Genomic DNA, 16,202 nt, shown 5'->3' with positions numbered 1-16,202 from the left:
CCTGGTTCCCTGTAACTTGGCTTCTTGCAGTGAGGGAACTGCCAGAAGGCCCTCGGCGCTGGACCTCAGTGTCCGGGTAGAACGATGGGGGTGGAGACACTCCTTTAGGGTGTTTGTTTCGCCCTAGTTCTTCTTAAGGGCAGTACCTGTCAATGGAAGCATCACTACTTCTATTTCAAGTTAGTGCCATCTGAGGCTGCTTACCCAGCCCTTTATCTACCTGGTAAACAGCTCTTGCAAGCACAACTCGAGCTTTCTGTCCCCCGCTGAGTGTAACTCCATTCTCGCCCACCTCTGTCTGATCGCCTGCTGGCAAAATCTAAAAGTTAAACAGAGAGATGATAATTAAGAAGTGTTAAACAGATGCGCTGAGCTATAGCAACATCCAGGACCCCTGACTTTGGTTCACAGCTCTACTGCGAAGTCCTTCTGGACAAGCAACCAGGTGCCAAAATGTCTGCAGAGAAACCAAGGAGATTAAATGGCAGTTGGCAGCCACTGCCAAAATCAGACCACCTGTTGGTTCTGTTAATGTTGATCTGAATCCATTGAAAGGAAGGAAAGCAGAACTTTCCTAATACATTGTGCTTGGGACATGGTTATAGTATATCATTAGTGTGAGCACGAAGTGGCAATTGTTGACAAGAGAATATGACAAACCTGAAGTAGAAAAATGCTATTCCAGTTCTTTTCAGTCCAAAGGCAGAGTGAATATAAGAATACACCGAAAACAGAAGCTTACCCCTCAATATCGATGACTCCCAAAAGAAACATATAATTAATAACAGTACTTTGACCATAATCCTAGGGAAGTCAGTTGCACTTAAGTCATTTGAAACAATGGGCTAGGTTAATCATTTTAAATGGGGCTTTCACCAATTTTAGTGGAAAGTAAGCATGGCTAACTTTTTCTACATAGTGACAACTGTGTACAAAAAATCGTATTAAGAAAATGCAACACAAAATTCAAAAAGGAGGGCTCTTGGTAATGTTGCCAATTTGACCCGGTTCTGTTTACCATTGAAACAAGAAGCTAGGAAACAGCTCTGGAAGTCCACATTACTAAGACTCGCATTACTAAGCTTTAGGTGTTCTTCTTCTCAATATATTCAATTTGAGACTACATGGTTCCATATACAGCCTATTAAAAGCTCTTACATTGTGCACTGGGAATTCCCAAGGGCAGCCATACATCAGATTGTTGAATGCACATAGAGCACCAATGGTTCCTAGGGAGCCAACCTATTTTTTTCTCATAGGACACTCACATTCAAGTCATCAGAGAGAGCACAGGCCTCAATGACTTCCTGGTAAAACCTGGCATCATATTCCTTCCCAAAGAGGATGTTTTCACGGATGCTGGTAAACTGGATCCAGGGCTCTTGCGTGGCCAAGCCAAATCCTTTTTCCAGATCCCACACGTAAACTTGCTCACCTCGACTGTATGCATCCCAGAGATGGGCAGGAGAAACAGACAAGGGAAAAAAAGAGGAGGAATTTAAAATTGCCATGAGAGTGGGTATGGAAAACAGGCCTTTCCAGTCATTAATTTCTATGAAGTTTGATGCTGGACCTCTGTGTGCTTAGGAGTTTTCTAATCCTTGTCATGATTAGGCTTGTGGTTACCTAAATAGTGAGGGGAAACACTTTGAATGGGCCCAGTGAATAGTGTTGGAGTACCTGATATTGCAAGTATTGCTGAAGCTTAGAAATTGTGGAACTTGTATGGGAGGCCTCTGATAATCCCATATGTAAAAGGAGGATGTAAGTATAATGAACACATCAATGCTAAAGAAAATCACTGCAAATAATTATATTATTATTACCTTGTATGCCCTGGCAGTGAAATAGGTTTTGTGGCTACACTCTGGTGAGACCAGATTCAAATTAAGCCTTAAGTCTTGCAGGTGAAATCATGGGTTCTTAAGACACAAGAAGCAAAGCAGTATCGACTATTTACCTACTGAGTTCTCCAGTGATGGCTGCCAACAAAGAGCTTTTTCCACACCCAACTTTCCCAACGACTCCCACCAGTGTGCCCTGCAGAGGGAAAGAGGCACCAGCTGTTTCGGAGTTTGTTCTGCAACCTTGCTGTAGCACTTCACAAACATTCATTCATTCAGGACACATTCTTGTTCTCTCTGCGGAATGGAAGTACAAAGACTCCCATATCACACGGCTGACCCAGCGGCATTTCCCTGGACCGTTGCTCCTTGTTGCTCACCTTTGCCACCACCAGATCTTGAATAAAGAGCTGCAAACTTCCTCTGGTCATGTGGGATTCAGCATTTTCTTTGCTTGCTGGTGACCATGAAAAGGTGGTGCGATGCATTTCCAGGACAGAAGATGGGTCAGAAGGTCCGTCTGCAATGGAAAAGCAGCAGCACAGCTATAGGTAAATAGGACAGGATTTAACAACCTTGTTACATGGGTGGAATGAGATATACTCACACAATGGTACTTCCCCCCCTCCCTCTGCTCTGGAGAGTTGGGGAGAAACCCAGAACAGGTATAGCAGGTATGCGATTTGGGGGGAGTCTTGTGTGAATGGACCTAGTTCCTCATATGCACACCACATTCAGTGCTGTGATGACTTCCACCTATATTCAAGAGGTACATTTGGGAATTATGAACTTTTGCAGGCTTTTGCAGGAAACTGTCTTGGATCATCAGCTGCCTCATTAAGAGGGCTATGCAGCTGATCCAAAATAAAGAAGGTATCCATCTTTCAATAAAACTTGCTTATTCCTTCACCTGCCCATGGGTTTCACAACCTTGGGCGTTGAGAGAAACCTAGAGTGTTACCACTGGAGCTCCCTGGTGGAAGCAACAAGATGGGAACTCTGGATTAGCAAATGAGAGGAAACTGGCATCCGGAAAAAGAGCACTGCTATCAGGATACACTTGAACACCAAATTTTGTGGTTGAGTCTGTAGCCAAGCAGAATACCCAAAGGAACAAGCATCCACCTTGCACTTTTCACAACACCACCTGTCCTCTAGTTTCCCCAGTCAACATACCTCTGCTATAGTAAGCATCCAGATCCTGGTCTGTGAGCTCAAGGAAGTGCTGGACTCGATCCAGAGATACTTTGGCTTCTAAAATCCCATTCAGCACCCAGGGGAAATTATTGAGAGGTAGAATGAGCATCCCAACAAGTGCCAAAGCTGTAAAAACCTATGGGGGAGAGAGAAGATTTCATGGGATGAAAAAGCTCAGAGGGTTGCCCACCATGTATCTAGCCATTTAAGCAAAGAACTGAAGTATCCAAAGAGAGCCAGAGAAAAGCCATTTTATTAGTTGTGAACAGTGTGATGTGTGCTCAAATGTTCAAGGGTGTGTTTTAAGTGGACTTCCATTAGGGAGCATTATCTTAGGGTCTATGTCTGAGAAACATCAGCTCAGATTTAACCTTGCTGAGCAAGCTTTAATTCCTGAACTGTGATAGGAGCCAAGGCTACAAAAACCTAAGAGGAGGCTAGAGAGTCTGAGATGGGAAGGAAGAAACCATCACTCTGTTGGTTTAACATTTAATACTTTAATATTGTCTGTTTTCATATTATGACTTTACTAGAGAGGATTTTTTTTTTTATAATAGTGGACAATTGCTTCTTTATTCATCTTGTCTTCTAACCGATTCGGCTTTTATATATTGATATTTGTAATAGAAGAGTAAAGCTTGAAAGACCATGACCCTTGTTTTGTCTAGGCAATGCTCTGTATAGAGTCTGTCTCACTTGTGAAGCCACTTACTTCTCACATTCTAGAGAAAGCTATCACTCAGGTAGGAGGTCCTTACTTCTGACACTAAAAGCAATTTTATTTCCCCCTTTTTATTGCTCTTCAATAACAGCAATGTTGAAAATTACTGGAAGTTTGCCTGAGCAGTGATACCTTCTGAAGCCTTTGCATACACCATGACAGTTTATTCATTTGTTCATTTATTTATATAAAAGAAACAACCTTTCTATCCCATGACAGTGAACATTCATCACTAAAAAACAAAAAAACCTAAGAAATGTAAAATGAACAATAAAACCAAAATAACTTAAAACAAATAGCAGTGGAGGGGAAAATACCGAAAGCATGCTGGAACAAAGTTCAACTAGCTAATTGTTAGGAAAGAGATACAAATCTCCTGGGGTATCGCAATGGAAAATGCCCTTTTGTGCATCCCAACCAACTTCTTCTCTGACAGTGGCAGGACATACAAAAGGAGCTCCCCAATTGATGTCATTGGGTGGACAAGATCATATAGGATGACTGTTGTTTAAGTATCCTGGCCCCAAACAGTGTAACACTTTAAAGGTAAATGACCAGTACTTTGAATTGAACCTGGAAACGAATGGGTAGCCAATGAAGCTGGAATAACAAAAGAAGTCAGCTGCGTATCCCAGGTAGAGGGATCATCAAGGAATGGGCACAGCTCTTACCTTGGTAGCAGAGAGCTGGTGTCCAAGTAGAACATAAGTGATGAAGATGACAATGGAGACAACCACAGGCAATGCTGCCCAGAGGTAGACACACACAGCATCCAGGTATTTGATTGCTCGAAGGCTCTTCAACTCCTTGGCTCTGCAAGTATACACTCTACTGGCAAAATGCTGCTCCCAGGTGTAGAACTTGATCACTCGCATGCCACACAAGAACTCCGTCATCAGCTGCAGGTAAAGGGAGATGCAACACAACAATCACCGGCATCTCTTTGTCACAATGCCTTCTATTTCAGCTAGGGCCTAAGTTAGCTATATGAGACACAGCACAGAATCAAAGTCATGTTCTCTTCTTGCTTGGTGATGTATTGGGGAAACAAAGTGCAACACAAATACTGGGATGATCCATTTAAAGTACTGTAGCCAGAAACCCAATTCCTTCAGTGAAACAGTATACAAAGGGAAACATCCCCGAGGAGGGCTAGAGCACATGCAAGAGGTCACAGCTTCAACTCCTTGTATCTTGTTAAAGGACCTCCGGCACCAGAGCTGAGTAAGTTCTCTGCCTGAGACCTGGACGTACCACTGCCCATTGTGCTTGCTCTGGTTTTCCTGCATCAAGGAGGACTAGGTGGCCTTCAAGGCTCTCATTTCATGGTAAGTCAGTTTCTGGAACTTGGTGACATATCGTCTCTTGGATTTGTGGGTGTGTTTGCTGGTTTACCTACACTGCTGGTTATTTATTTCCTGATAAATCATTGCAACATCCAGTTATTATTTCTGCTACTCAACATTTTTAACATGGATACCTAAATAAGTCAACAACTTTAAGCCTAAATCACAAGATCAAGAGGCAAGCAGTATGGCAAGCCTTCAAATACCACATATCCCCATCTCACCTTGACACGTTCATCTTTGTGCTTCAGCATTTCCTTGTTGTTTTCCATGATGCGATTGGCAACCACTTTATTGATGGGCACAAGAAGCAGAGCCAGAGCTAGGCCTCCCAGGAATGCTATGCCTACTTGCTGGTACAGGAGGTAGAGGGTGATGGCAAATTGGAAGGGAAGACTCCACAGCTCGTGGAAACTGAGGCAGAAATTGATCAAGCGGTCAGTGTCGGTGCTCATGAAGTTGACAATCTCGCCAGTGGTGAAGCCAGCCAGACTGCTGCCACTCACCCGGAGGGCTTTCTGGTAGATGGCAGAGATAACTGCAGTGCGCACCATAAGCATCATCTTGTTTATCTGGTAACTGAACTGGTTACGCAATAGGGCACCCAGTAAGGTACCAGCAAAGAGTCCCAGTGCATACATGATCCCATTGCTGAGAGGTTCTTGGCGTGACTCCATGAAACTGACCAGCAGGTTCAGAAGCAGGGGCCCAGAGAATGCCAAAAGGCTGCCAGCCAGTTTGAGCAGGCCCAGAGAGTAATAGCGTAGCCCAAAGGCAGCATGCAACACTGATAGGAGATGTACAGGCTTTTGGGTATCACAAGGATGTGCTGGAGATGAGAATTCGTCAGTTCTCACATTACTTTTGGCAAATGATCTGTCCGTTGAAGATGTAGTCTCTTTATCCTCTTGGCTGAGAGCTGCTTTTTTCCGCCAGCAGGAGTAGAAGTGTTCACAGACTGCATTGGCCTGGAGCTGTCGAGGGAGCTGAAAGACATCCTGCGGCCGATTCAGCATCCACAGGTAGCCACGCTTCATCAGAGGGTTCATCCAAGCATAGGAGAAACACGAGAGCCAGCTCTCTCCATCCTCTGCCACTCCCTGCCAAGAAGGTGCAGGGATCCCTGAGTCTGTGACCAGGGGCTCTTGCTGCCAGGAATCATTGAGAGAGCAATAGTCTAGCCTGCTGGCTGTAGGAATGATATACCCAACAACGTAGAGAAGCAGAGAAGCTAACTGCAGGCAGAGGATAGACAGTCGGAAAACGGTGTCAGGTTGAAGATGCTGACCACCCATCTCAGTCTGGCAGCGCCACACCAAGGTTATAATAAGTGATGGGACTGGAAATAAGGCAAGGATTAGTAGGATGGTAGGGCCACGATTGAAGCTGTATGGAGACTTGTAGAGAGCAAGTAGTGCCAGGCTGTGAGTAAGCCATGCCAATGTGCCTGTGCCAGTTGCTAATACTTCCAGGTACAAGGGGTCCAATTTCTGTCGCCAAATGGCTGCTGGAATTATGTCAAGAATGGACAAACCAGCAAAGATAAAGGAAGCAGCAATTCTGCATTTCCACCCAGTTCTGTACACAGTCCGAGAACCTAAAGACCTAGTAAAGACAGAGGAGAAAGTGTTATGAAATGATCTTATCCCTTTTTCTGATGCCCTCTCACTATTTGTTCATCATTCTTGGAAGTCTGCACACCTCGTTGCCTGGCCTCTCAGGCATCATTCAGTACACAAGAATTGCTACACTGATTCAGGCAAAATAATTGTGCTGTCCGACACACTATTTGCGATTATTTTTTCATTAGAAGAAAAAAATATTCAACCCTCTGAACATTCACATTTACAATTATTCCTGTGACAACAATTAAACAACTCTGTATGGTCTACCTTATGTATGTTTCATTGGACTAACTCTCTGGTTGTTACTTTAATTGCCTTGTTAGTCAGAAAACCAAGTAAGTTTCTGACTACATAAAGAGGGTGCCATGGAGGGCAATAATTTCACTATATATATCATGGCTCAGGAATGTCCCATCACTTTAATTTTAACAGCCCCCCCCAAAAAAAAAATAGACGCGGGTGGCGCTGTGGGTAAATCTTCAGCGCCTAGGGCTTGCCAATCGCATGGTCGGCGGTTTGAATCCCCGCGGCGGGGTGAGCTCCTGTCTGCGGTCCCAGCTCCTGCCCGCCTAGCAGTTCGAAAGCACTCTTAAGTGCAAGTAGATAAATAGGTACTGCTTTCTAGCGGGAAGGTAAACGGCGTTTCCGTGTGCTGTGCTGGTGCCAGCTCGCCAGAGCAGCTTCGTCACGCTGGCCACGTGACCCGGAAGTGTCTCCGGACAGCGCTGGCCCCCGGCCTCTTAAGTGAGATGGGCGCACAACCCCACAGTCAGACACGACTGGCCCATACGGGCAGGGGTACCTTTACCTTACCTTACCCCCCCCAAAAAACCCCCACTGAGCTTAGGCACACAATATACATATTTGTATGAATAAGCCAGATGTTGCTCACACCTGTCACTATACCTTGGTGTTCCTATGTAGCAGGCACTTATTACAGCAAGGACCATGTGAGGTATAGTGTTCAAAATCAGCTGGTTAAAACAGTGCCCGACATTGCTGTGGACCCAGACAGGGAGTGGATTTACGGGACTGGTCCCACACAGATTGGCTAGGATCTCCTCCATCCTCTGTCAGCAACAAGTACAATGGTCAAGAGTTTCTAAAGGAAAAGACAGGGAAACAATGAATGAAGCATAAAGAAGAAGTAATTTATGCTACCACCTGAACATTCTTGCAATGAATAATAAAACCACTATACCACTATATTTCCTTCTCTTCTTTGTACAAGCACTGCAAAATGAGGTACACAAATTAATTCCACCTACCATTTTTCCAGCTGTCAGAAAAAGTAATAAAATTCATAATTAATCTCATCAAATACAAAATCTTGTATGTTGGCACTTTTGAGAGGGAGACCTTCTGCTAAAGTTTCCAACATGACTGGTGATGGTAAAGAGGTATCCAGGTCTAACCTGCATAAAAATCCTCCCATCCCAGGATGCAGGAGTGGTGGATGTAGTCATGTGAGAGAAATGCATTTCCACCAAATCTTCTCCATTACTGCAGGTTTCATTGAAACTGTCAATGAATACTGAAAAGAGGTGGTGGTGATTTGCCAACACTTCAGATCTTTTTAGTGCAGGTCCATACAAGGGCAGGATCCTAAATGCAATCAATTGTTTTACAAACCAAACAGCCAAGTAGATGCTTCTCCTTTAAGGCCTAAGGCTTCCAAAGCGCTGCTTCTTCATACAGGCACTAACCTCCATCCTCTATCAAGGTCAAAGCCATGCTGCCCACCCACCCCCATTATTATTATGTGGGTTCCTTCTCCACTTTTCAGTGAATGGCTGGGAGTGAGAAAGCAGAAGGAAGGTCCTCTTTTCCCTTTCCACTCTGCAAACAACCACAAACTACGGATTTCCTCAGATCGCAGAGTTCTTTCTGGTGCCACCTTAAAATGAAGAGAACGCGAACAGCAACTGTCTGCCGGGCAGCCAGGAAGAGCAGAATTGCTTGGGCAGCTGAGTTTCTTTTCGGATTTTTTTAAGGATGGGGAAAATCCTTAAAAGGAGACAGGGCGCCTCCGACTGAGGGCAACCTTGTGTGAACGATGCCTAGAAATCGTGGCCTCGGCCTCAAACTCACGGTAAAGCCCGGTGTGGGGGAAGGCTTTCGCCTTCGCACAACGACTTAGCATGGACAGATGGATAATGACATGAAGGCTTGGAGTTTATCGTTACCGTGTGTTCTGAAACGTGACCATAAAATTTCCGTTGCACGTTGCAAATGCCTTTTCCTCCGTAGGAGCAACGGAGCAGTGCAAAAGAGCCTCCAGGGAGCCGTGGGTGCACATAGGAGAGGCGGAAGCCTACTCTACGAAGCAGAGCGAGCGGGTGGGAGAAGCCGAGTGGCTCCGCTTAGCCTCCTCTCCGGCGCTCTCCTCCAGTCGGTCCCCAGCCTCACGGAGGCTTCGGTCGACCTACCCAGAGACGGGATAGTTCAACCCACCGAAGCCCTTTCATTCCCAGGCAGTACCTTGACTCAGCGGCAGAACCGGAACTCCAAAGCCGGCTCCTTCCATATGAGCAAATAAAAAAATAAATAAATACAACGCTGAGCTTCCTGGTTATTTTTGCCACTGTGTTTTGCTTTGCCTTTTCATACTTCGGAAACGTGAAAGTGAGAGTTGCTAAATAGGAAACAATAGGGGAATCCGGGATTGTATCACAGCTGTGCTTTCCCGTCTCTCCCCTCGCCAACTGAGCAAACTAAAGTAGAAGCGAAAGCAAGGAATAACCCAAGTGGGATCTGCAACGACACCAACACGTGTGCGTATTGTGTTAGGCTGGTTTTAAAATTTAAGCAGGAGCGGGGAGGCTGGGGTTTATTGTGCTCGTACTGCGGGTTGCCTGCTGTTAAATCCTCCTAGTGCAAGGTCGAGTGGCCGAGAGTGATCTATAGCAGTTTTGCAATACAGTACCTTATTGTCTCATTGTTGCAAGTGGTGAAACGGGCAGAGTGTGGCTTACAGCACCCCTGTTATGTAGACCAAGGCTGTATCCAACTTTATACGTTTTGCTCAGAGGAAACCCACTGAAATTAACGTGCCTGCTCATTTCAACGCGTCTAGTTTGAGTGTAACTAACGTTGGATGCAACGTTTGTTATCCTCGGACTCGGGAGGTATTTCATAGACAGCTTATCACCTGTTGGCAAAATGCAACGTCTGGGATGCAATCGTCCGCCGACCAGAGAGATAGGAGAGCAACGGCACGTTACAGGTATTTCATGTGAACTCGCCCGCGCCGGTGTTCTATGTCAGCTGCAATGCTCCACACAATTGTATGGAAAACAGAATGCAGAACAGAAAAAGACAACCCATTCAAAACATACCTCGCGTTAAAGCAAATGTCAGTTGAGTGGTCACTTACGTCGCCCCCATCAAACCCCAGCCCAGTTTGACCTGCGCTTCCCTGAATGAGGACGCTGTTTTAATTGTAAAATGAAAGCCCCGCCCCCTCCAAAAACAGGAAGCCACGGGTATGTTGCTCTATACCTTTTTTCGTCTATGGGCATTTCGTTCCCCTGCTGCAACCAACTTACTTTCCCTCTAGCGTCCTCTAGAGGGTGGGAGGGTGTCTCGGCATGTTGGCAGGGCGAGCAGAAGCTGGCAGCGGGTGAACTAATCGCCTTGCTGGTTATGTAATGTTGAGATCCTTTCCCATAGTTTGACTTTACAACCTTCTGGGCTGGGCAGAGGGAGTCCACCAACCATCCCACCCACCCCTCCAGGGCAGTGGATCATGAGAGTTAGAGGGTACACAAAATTATTGAAATAGAGCAGAACATAAATCACAGCTCTAGTGTTTGGCAGCACCACACACAAAAAAAATACTGATCCAAGGCAAGAATCCTCATGCTTTTTACATATATTGACAACAAAGCCACCAAGAAATCACAGAAAAATATGTGTGAGGTAGTCTATGATTTGATGGTGGTTTTGAGGGGGTCCTTCGTGAGTACTATGATGATCCATACGGATCTCTTTTATAATAACTGGCTTGGCTTCTATTTCAAAAATCCCCAAAGGCAAAATGTCAAGTAGGGTTCAGAGACAGGGACAAAGGAAGCTGCCTGATACCGATTCAGACCATTGGTCCAGTTAACTTAGTATGTACTATCAACACTGACAGGCAATGCCTTTCCAGAATTTCAGACAGAACACCTTCCCAGCTCTACCTCAAGATTCCCAGGATTGCATGCAAAATGCTACAGCTCTGGCGGCCCATGGGCCAAATTTGATTAGTTGGTGGGTATTATCTGCCTGCCATCCCAGAGGCTAAAGGTGATGCAGCAGAGTAGACAACAAATCAGTTGACTGGTGAAACTTGCCTGTCATTCCTCACTGCCTTCTAATTCCTGAGAAAAAGGCCAGAAGACCTCTCAACTGAAAATTCAACACAAAAAGTAATTGACACTTACCTAAAATCTTCACTGCATTTTAATGATATATAGTAACCTCCAAACAGGTGGTTAAACACTACTAGAGACTCGCCATTTACCAATGACTTCCTATGTAAGTGTCCTCAGCCTTTGAATTATGGTAACTCCCTTCACATTCGACTTTGTTCTACCTTATCTTGTTTTCGCGATATTACTGAAGATAAGGATAAATTTTATGATCAAACTTTCTCTGTGATCAATGGCATTCTTAAGAATGTTTATTCAGAAGTATTTTGTTTATTTACTCAAAAACATCTATGCCCTTAACTGCCCGTGAATGGTCCCCAAAGCAGCTTGTATACGATATTAAAACAATTCAAGAAAACACAAAACTAAAATCAGCAATGAGAACAGCATCACCATGAACAACAGTTAAAAACTGATCAAAAATCATTCACTAGAATTGAATCCATGCATCTAAATTCCTATCATGCATTCAACAGATGATGCTTCCCCTCCGCACGTTGCTAACAGGTAAACCTCCTTGGTTTACTAAACTTTTTCCAGCGGACATATTAAGCTCAGAGGACGTTGGCAGGGGGAGAGTTAGCGCACACATGGGAGGCGGAGATTGGACCTAATAAGGCGGGCCGCGCTAAGCAGCAGCGCACACCGCAGTTTACACTGTGGGCCGCCTCTCGTTGCGCTTACCTTCCTCCCTATCACGTGACTCAAGGCCCGCCGCCCCCCCGCCATTTCGTCCGTCCGTAGGGCTCGCTGATGGTCTCGCGACGCATCTCCCCCCCAACCCCGCCTCTTCCCTCGGCCTCGCACGCGACACGTGACCTCCATTTCCCTATCCGCCATTTTGTCGGGGCGGCCCGAGGAAGCTTTTTGTAACCTCGGGCTCTTGCGTTTGCGTCCGGTGCGCGCACGCATGGAGCGTGCTGAGGGAGGATGGTCAACAGGAGGAGCAAGGAGGAGCGGCCTCGGCGAGGAGTGAGGGCGGACGGCCTTCGGGGCTCCTTGAACCGCCGCCGCCGGCAGCGCCATGTACCGTACCAGTAGCGTGTCTTCCTCCAGCCGGTCCAAAGAGAGCAGTCGCTCGGGCTCGCGCAGTTCCCGCTCCGGTGTCTCCGGTTCGACGCGGGGCCGGAGCCCGCGCCGCTCACGCTCGCGCTCGCCTTCCCCGCGAGGCCGCCGGTACCGTTCGCCGTCCAGCAGCCGCTCTTCTCGCCGCTCGCCGTCCCTGCGCCGCAGTAGTCGGGTACGGTCTCCGTCCGTGGGGAGCTGGAGCCGAGCCGGCTCAGAGCAGGCTTGCCCGGCATAGCGACCTAAGGACCGGGCCTTGGGAATATTAGTCCGCCCTCCCCCTTTATCCACCCTCCTCACGGCCATGGCAACGGCTCCCTGCCCGGCCGTTCGCTTGCTCGCCTGAGCCACACACCGAAGTGGTGACAAACAGAGTATATATCCCCATTGGTCTCTTCCTGTCGTCACCTTTCCTGCAGGTTTCAGGAAAGGCGACCCTTCCTTTCGCGCTCCCGAAGTGCACAAAGACCTCACATCGCTGGGCCAGGGCCTTAGCAACCTCTTGCATCCCCCCAGCAGTTGTACCTGCAAGCACAGTTTTGGTTAGGGGAGGACTAACACAAAGGCATAATTGTTCAGCCAAAGTTGGCGGGCTCCCCCCCCCAAAAAAAAAGTCACGGAGGACGCAATCCTATGCACACTTACTTGGGAGTAATTTAATTTAGTAAGACGTCTCAGTAAGTTTAGAGCTGGCCTAAGAGGTTGCCTAAGGTGGAGGAGCAAGTGGTACACCTGCCCTCCGTTTATGGTTCATAAGGCTGGTTCAGTGATTTTGGAACATGAGATAGAAAATCCAGAAAAACCTTTTCCACCCCCCTTGCTGGCAGCAGGAAGATAATAACAATAACAGACTACTACAAATTCGCTGCCCTTCCATTACCCTTAAAAGCAGTTGCCTAAGGCGCACTCTTCATTTCCTAATGGTAGGGTTGCCCAACATGTTTTTGGGAATTTATCTTCAGGTTCTTTGGTCATTATTCTTTCTTAGAAAAGCAGAGAATGCTTGTGGGTTGTGGGAGCTTAGTTCTTTGTGGATTGAATAGGAAGGTAGGACCATGCTAAGTTTGAAACTAAACATAGTATAGGTACTTTAAATATATTTCGGGAGAAATCAGTAGGGTTAATAAACAGGCTAGGTCATACAGCAAATTGCTAAAGTAACCTGTCCTTTGGAAAATAATAATTGTGTCCATTTTCACAGGTGTATATGGGAATAGGTAAGAAAATAAAATAAAAAATAAAATAAAAATTATTTACAAAAATAAAATAAAAAGAGCAATATTTATACAGGAATGAAAAGTAGTTAAGCAGTTGTCCATATATGAGGCTGCAACACAAATTACCTAACTAGGAAATAAGTCCCACTACACATAGTGGAGTCATTCTGAGTAAATACGCACATAATGACACTGGTTGCAATTGTAATTGTTTTGGTTCCCAAAGTACTTCACTTCTCTTTTGGCCTTTGATTTTCAGAAATTCTGTTAGTTTGAAAATCATTTCAGCTAAGCATCTGAGGAACAGTTTCTTAGATGGGGATATTGAAATTAAATAGATTATTTAGGAAGTATAAATATTTCATAATTGATTTTTAATGTTCTGATTGTTTATATGTATGAAACCCAAATAAATTTTAAATACTTATGTCTATTAGCCTTTGGCTTACCTCACAATTCATCATCTTTTAATTTCTGCTCTACTGCTTTGCAGTTGTAACCTTAGAAGAGTTTTAGTATACTTGTTTTGATTTATAATTTTCCTATGCTTGTTGGGGATAGCGGAATATAACACAATCCTAAGCATATTGACTCAAAAATAAGTCTTTATATTCAATTGGATTTGATTTCTGATAACTGTGTTTAGGATTGCTGTTAGACAAATTAAGTTTATATAATAAAAACTTTTAATACCCCATCTCTTAAAGCAGTACTAGAAAATACTTATGCCCTTACTGAGGGAAATAAATCAGTTATGTGGGCAGACATCAAGAGTGATTTTTTTTTAGCCTAGCACGCAATTTCTTGGAAATTAGAGGTGGCAGTCTCCAGTGTTTTTCAAACTTGGATCCCCAGCTGTTGTTGAACTACGACTCCCATCATTCCTGACCACTGGTCCTGCTAACTTAAGGTGATGGGAGTTGTAGTCCAACAACAGCTGGGGACTCAGGTTTGAGGAAAAACTGCTGTAAGCAATGTGGGGCCAAATCCTTTCCCATCATTATAGATAAAAAGCATTTAATGGTAGGGTAGTGCTTTTTTTTTTTTAACCCATGGGCCACGTACACATTTAACCAGAACTCCAGGGACCTCATGCCAGTGGTGGATGTGGCCCCCCCACGCTTCCATGCCCACACTCACATGTGCACACAGGGCACATAGGCCCTTGGCCCTTAGCTGTTCCCCAAGTTGGCCCTCACATTCCCCAGCCCAGCAGGGACCTCCCTGTTCATCAAGTTATCAGACTGATGGCTGGGCAGGGATTGATTGGATTGCCATCAGGGCATTAGACTGTGTGTGGTTTTTTTGTTTACTTCACCCACCCCAATGTTATGTCTCTCTTATTTGCTCCCAAAATTGGTAGGTTCTTTAGAGGGTCAGGGAAATGGTTTGGGAGGCTTCAGGCCAGGGGTTAGCTACCTGTGCTCTAAGGAAAATAGTGCTGGGGGCACAGCACTGATGTAATATGTAGATCAAGAAAACTGAACAGAATTGTGGGGACCTTTCATTAAAGCTCCTAGAGTATGAGTAAGAACCTGCTACTGGTCCTTTTTGATCTTCTGGCTTAGAATGAGCAGAGCTGCTTGTGATCAGCCCAACCAAGTGAACAGGAGCTTTCCCCAAATATTCAGTGGCATTAAAAAATAGTGAAATTGACTCAGGCCATTTATAAAGTACAATACTCAGGCAAGAGTCCTGGAAATTAATAGTACTGTATAAAAGATTTTCCTGAAAATCCAGACTGCTGACTTGCTGCCCAGTGTTCTGAAAAGGAAAGGTTGAAAACTTGTGATAGCTGTGGAGTTGAAACCCAACTTAGAAGTGAACAGTAGCCTACTTGAGAGGGGCATAAGTCACTTCCAGGTTAGATAAAGGAGCCCCAAACTGCAATTATGGTTTTATTTCTGCTCATGGCATAAGTGATACATGGGTGGAGTTTATAAAACTACCCATATAAAATTGCATATTTATAAACATGAATTCACCGGTAGTCATGTACTGTGGCAAAGCAGTTACATGAGTTTTCTGGATAATTTTGAATCAGAATTTTTCAGTGCCTTAAATTGATTGGGATTGGATTTAGTTTATTTGAATTACAGTGGTACCTCCGGTTGTGCATGGGATCCGTTCCGGAGTTCTGGTCAGATCCTGAGAAATTTGCAGCTGGAGGTGCTTGTTCTGCACACGGTGGGGTAGAGCGCTTCTGCGCATGCACGTGGCAAAACCCGGAAAAATACTTCCAAGTTTGCTGCGTGCGTAACCCAAAGGATACACAACCAGAGGTGTATGTATCCAGAGGTACCACTGTATTTGGTTTTTGGATTTTAATTAAGCCTTGTTTATACATGCATGCTTGAGCACACAAATCAGTAGTTCTCATGTGAGAGAGAAGATGCTTTTCAGAGACAGTCATCTAACTAAAAAAATGTTGAAACTTTGAAATGCTCCAAATTTAACTCTATTCTTTCCATCCATTTTATTACTAATTAATTTTATGAAACAATATATTCCAATAAAGTGAGAATATTCTGTGGAAACAAACATCACTGGGGATATTTTCTGCCCTACATCACTGGCTGCAATTTTTCTTAATGGTAAAGTTGTCAATCTAGTTCCATTGCCTACGCATGTGTTCACAGATGCCTTCAGTGCAGATGAGTGCAAGTTTGATGTGCATTGTCTGATTTAAGTTGGCGTTGACACTTTAAATTGCTTAATTTCACAGTGGTTTTGGCTTATTCCTTGAATTTAATTTGATTAGTTTTCATTTCA

At 44.9% G+C, this 16,202-nt stretch overlaps 2 protein-coding genes across 10 annotated transcripts in view; one reads left to right on the top strand and one right to left on the bottom strand.

Annotated features, from left to right (window-relative positions):
- Positions 1–12,261, bottom strand: part of ABCC10 (ATP binding cassette subfamily C member 10) — a 24,721-nt gene extending 12,460 nt beyond the window's left edge. Inside the window, exons 1-9 of one of the 7 annotated variants that reach the window (XM_053382839.1) lie at positions 12,184–12,261; positions 7,628–7,835; positions 5,333–6,713; positions 4,434–4,661; positions 3,021–3,177; positions 2,225–2,364; positions 1,961–2,040; positions 1,269–1,440; positions 221–319 (exon numbers count right to left, since the gene is read on the bottom strand). In XM_053382839.1, the coding sequence (XP_053238814.1) occupies positions 221–319; positions 1,269–1,440; positions 1,961–2,040; positions 2,225–2,364; positions 3,021–3,177; positions 4,434–4,661; positions 5,333–6,713; positions 7,628–7,800 (2,430 nt within the window). In that variant the 5' untranslated portion in view covers positions 7,801–7,835; positions 12,184–12,261. Of the gene's footprint in view, positions 1–220; positions 320–1,268; positions 1,441–1,960; positions 2,041–2,224; positions 2,365–3,020; positions 3,178–4,433; positions 4,662–5,332; positions 6,714–7,627; positions 7,836–8,824; positions 9,037–10,071; positions 10,191–11,160; positions 11,796–11,832; positions 11,884–12,183 lie in introns of those variants that run through there. The other 6 variants (XM_053382842.1, XM_053382838.1, XM_053382837.1 and 3 more) reach the window with 6 other exon arrangements.
- The window catches only part of LOC128410955 (zinc finger protein 318-like), a 23,327-nt gene continuing 19,270 nt past the window's right edge, over positions 12,146–16,202 (top strand). For all 3 annotated transcript variants that reach the window (XR_008329649.1, XM_053382835.1, XM_053382834.1), the window contains exon 1: positions 12,146–12,388. Coding sequence is in view for 2 of the 3 variants with exons in the window: in XM_053382835.1 (XP_053238810.1) it covers positions 12,173–12,388 (216 nt within the window). In the remaining variant the exon portion in view is untranslated. The remainder of the gene's footprint in view (positions 12,389–16,202) is intronic.

The sequence above is a fragment of the Podarcis raffonei genome, chromosome 3 (assembly GCF_027172205.1).
Source record: "Podarcis raffonei isolate rPodRaf1 chromosome 3, rPodRaf1.pri, whole genome shotgun sequence".
NCBI classification, from domain to species: domain Eukaryota; kingdom Metazoa; phylum Chordata; class Lepidosauria; order Squamata; family Lacertidae; genus Podarcis; species Podarcis raffonei.
The sequence above is the reverse complement of the archived record's forward strand: the minus strand, read 5'-3'. Positions and strand labels throughout refer to the sequence as shown.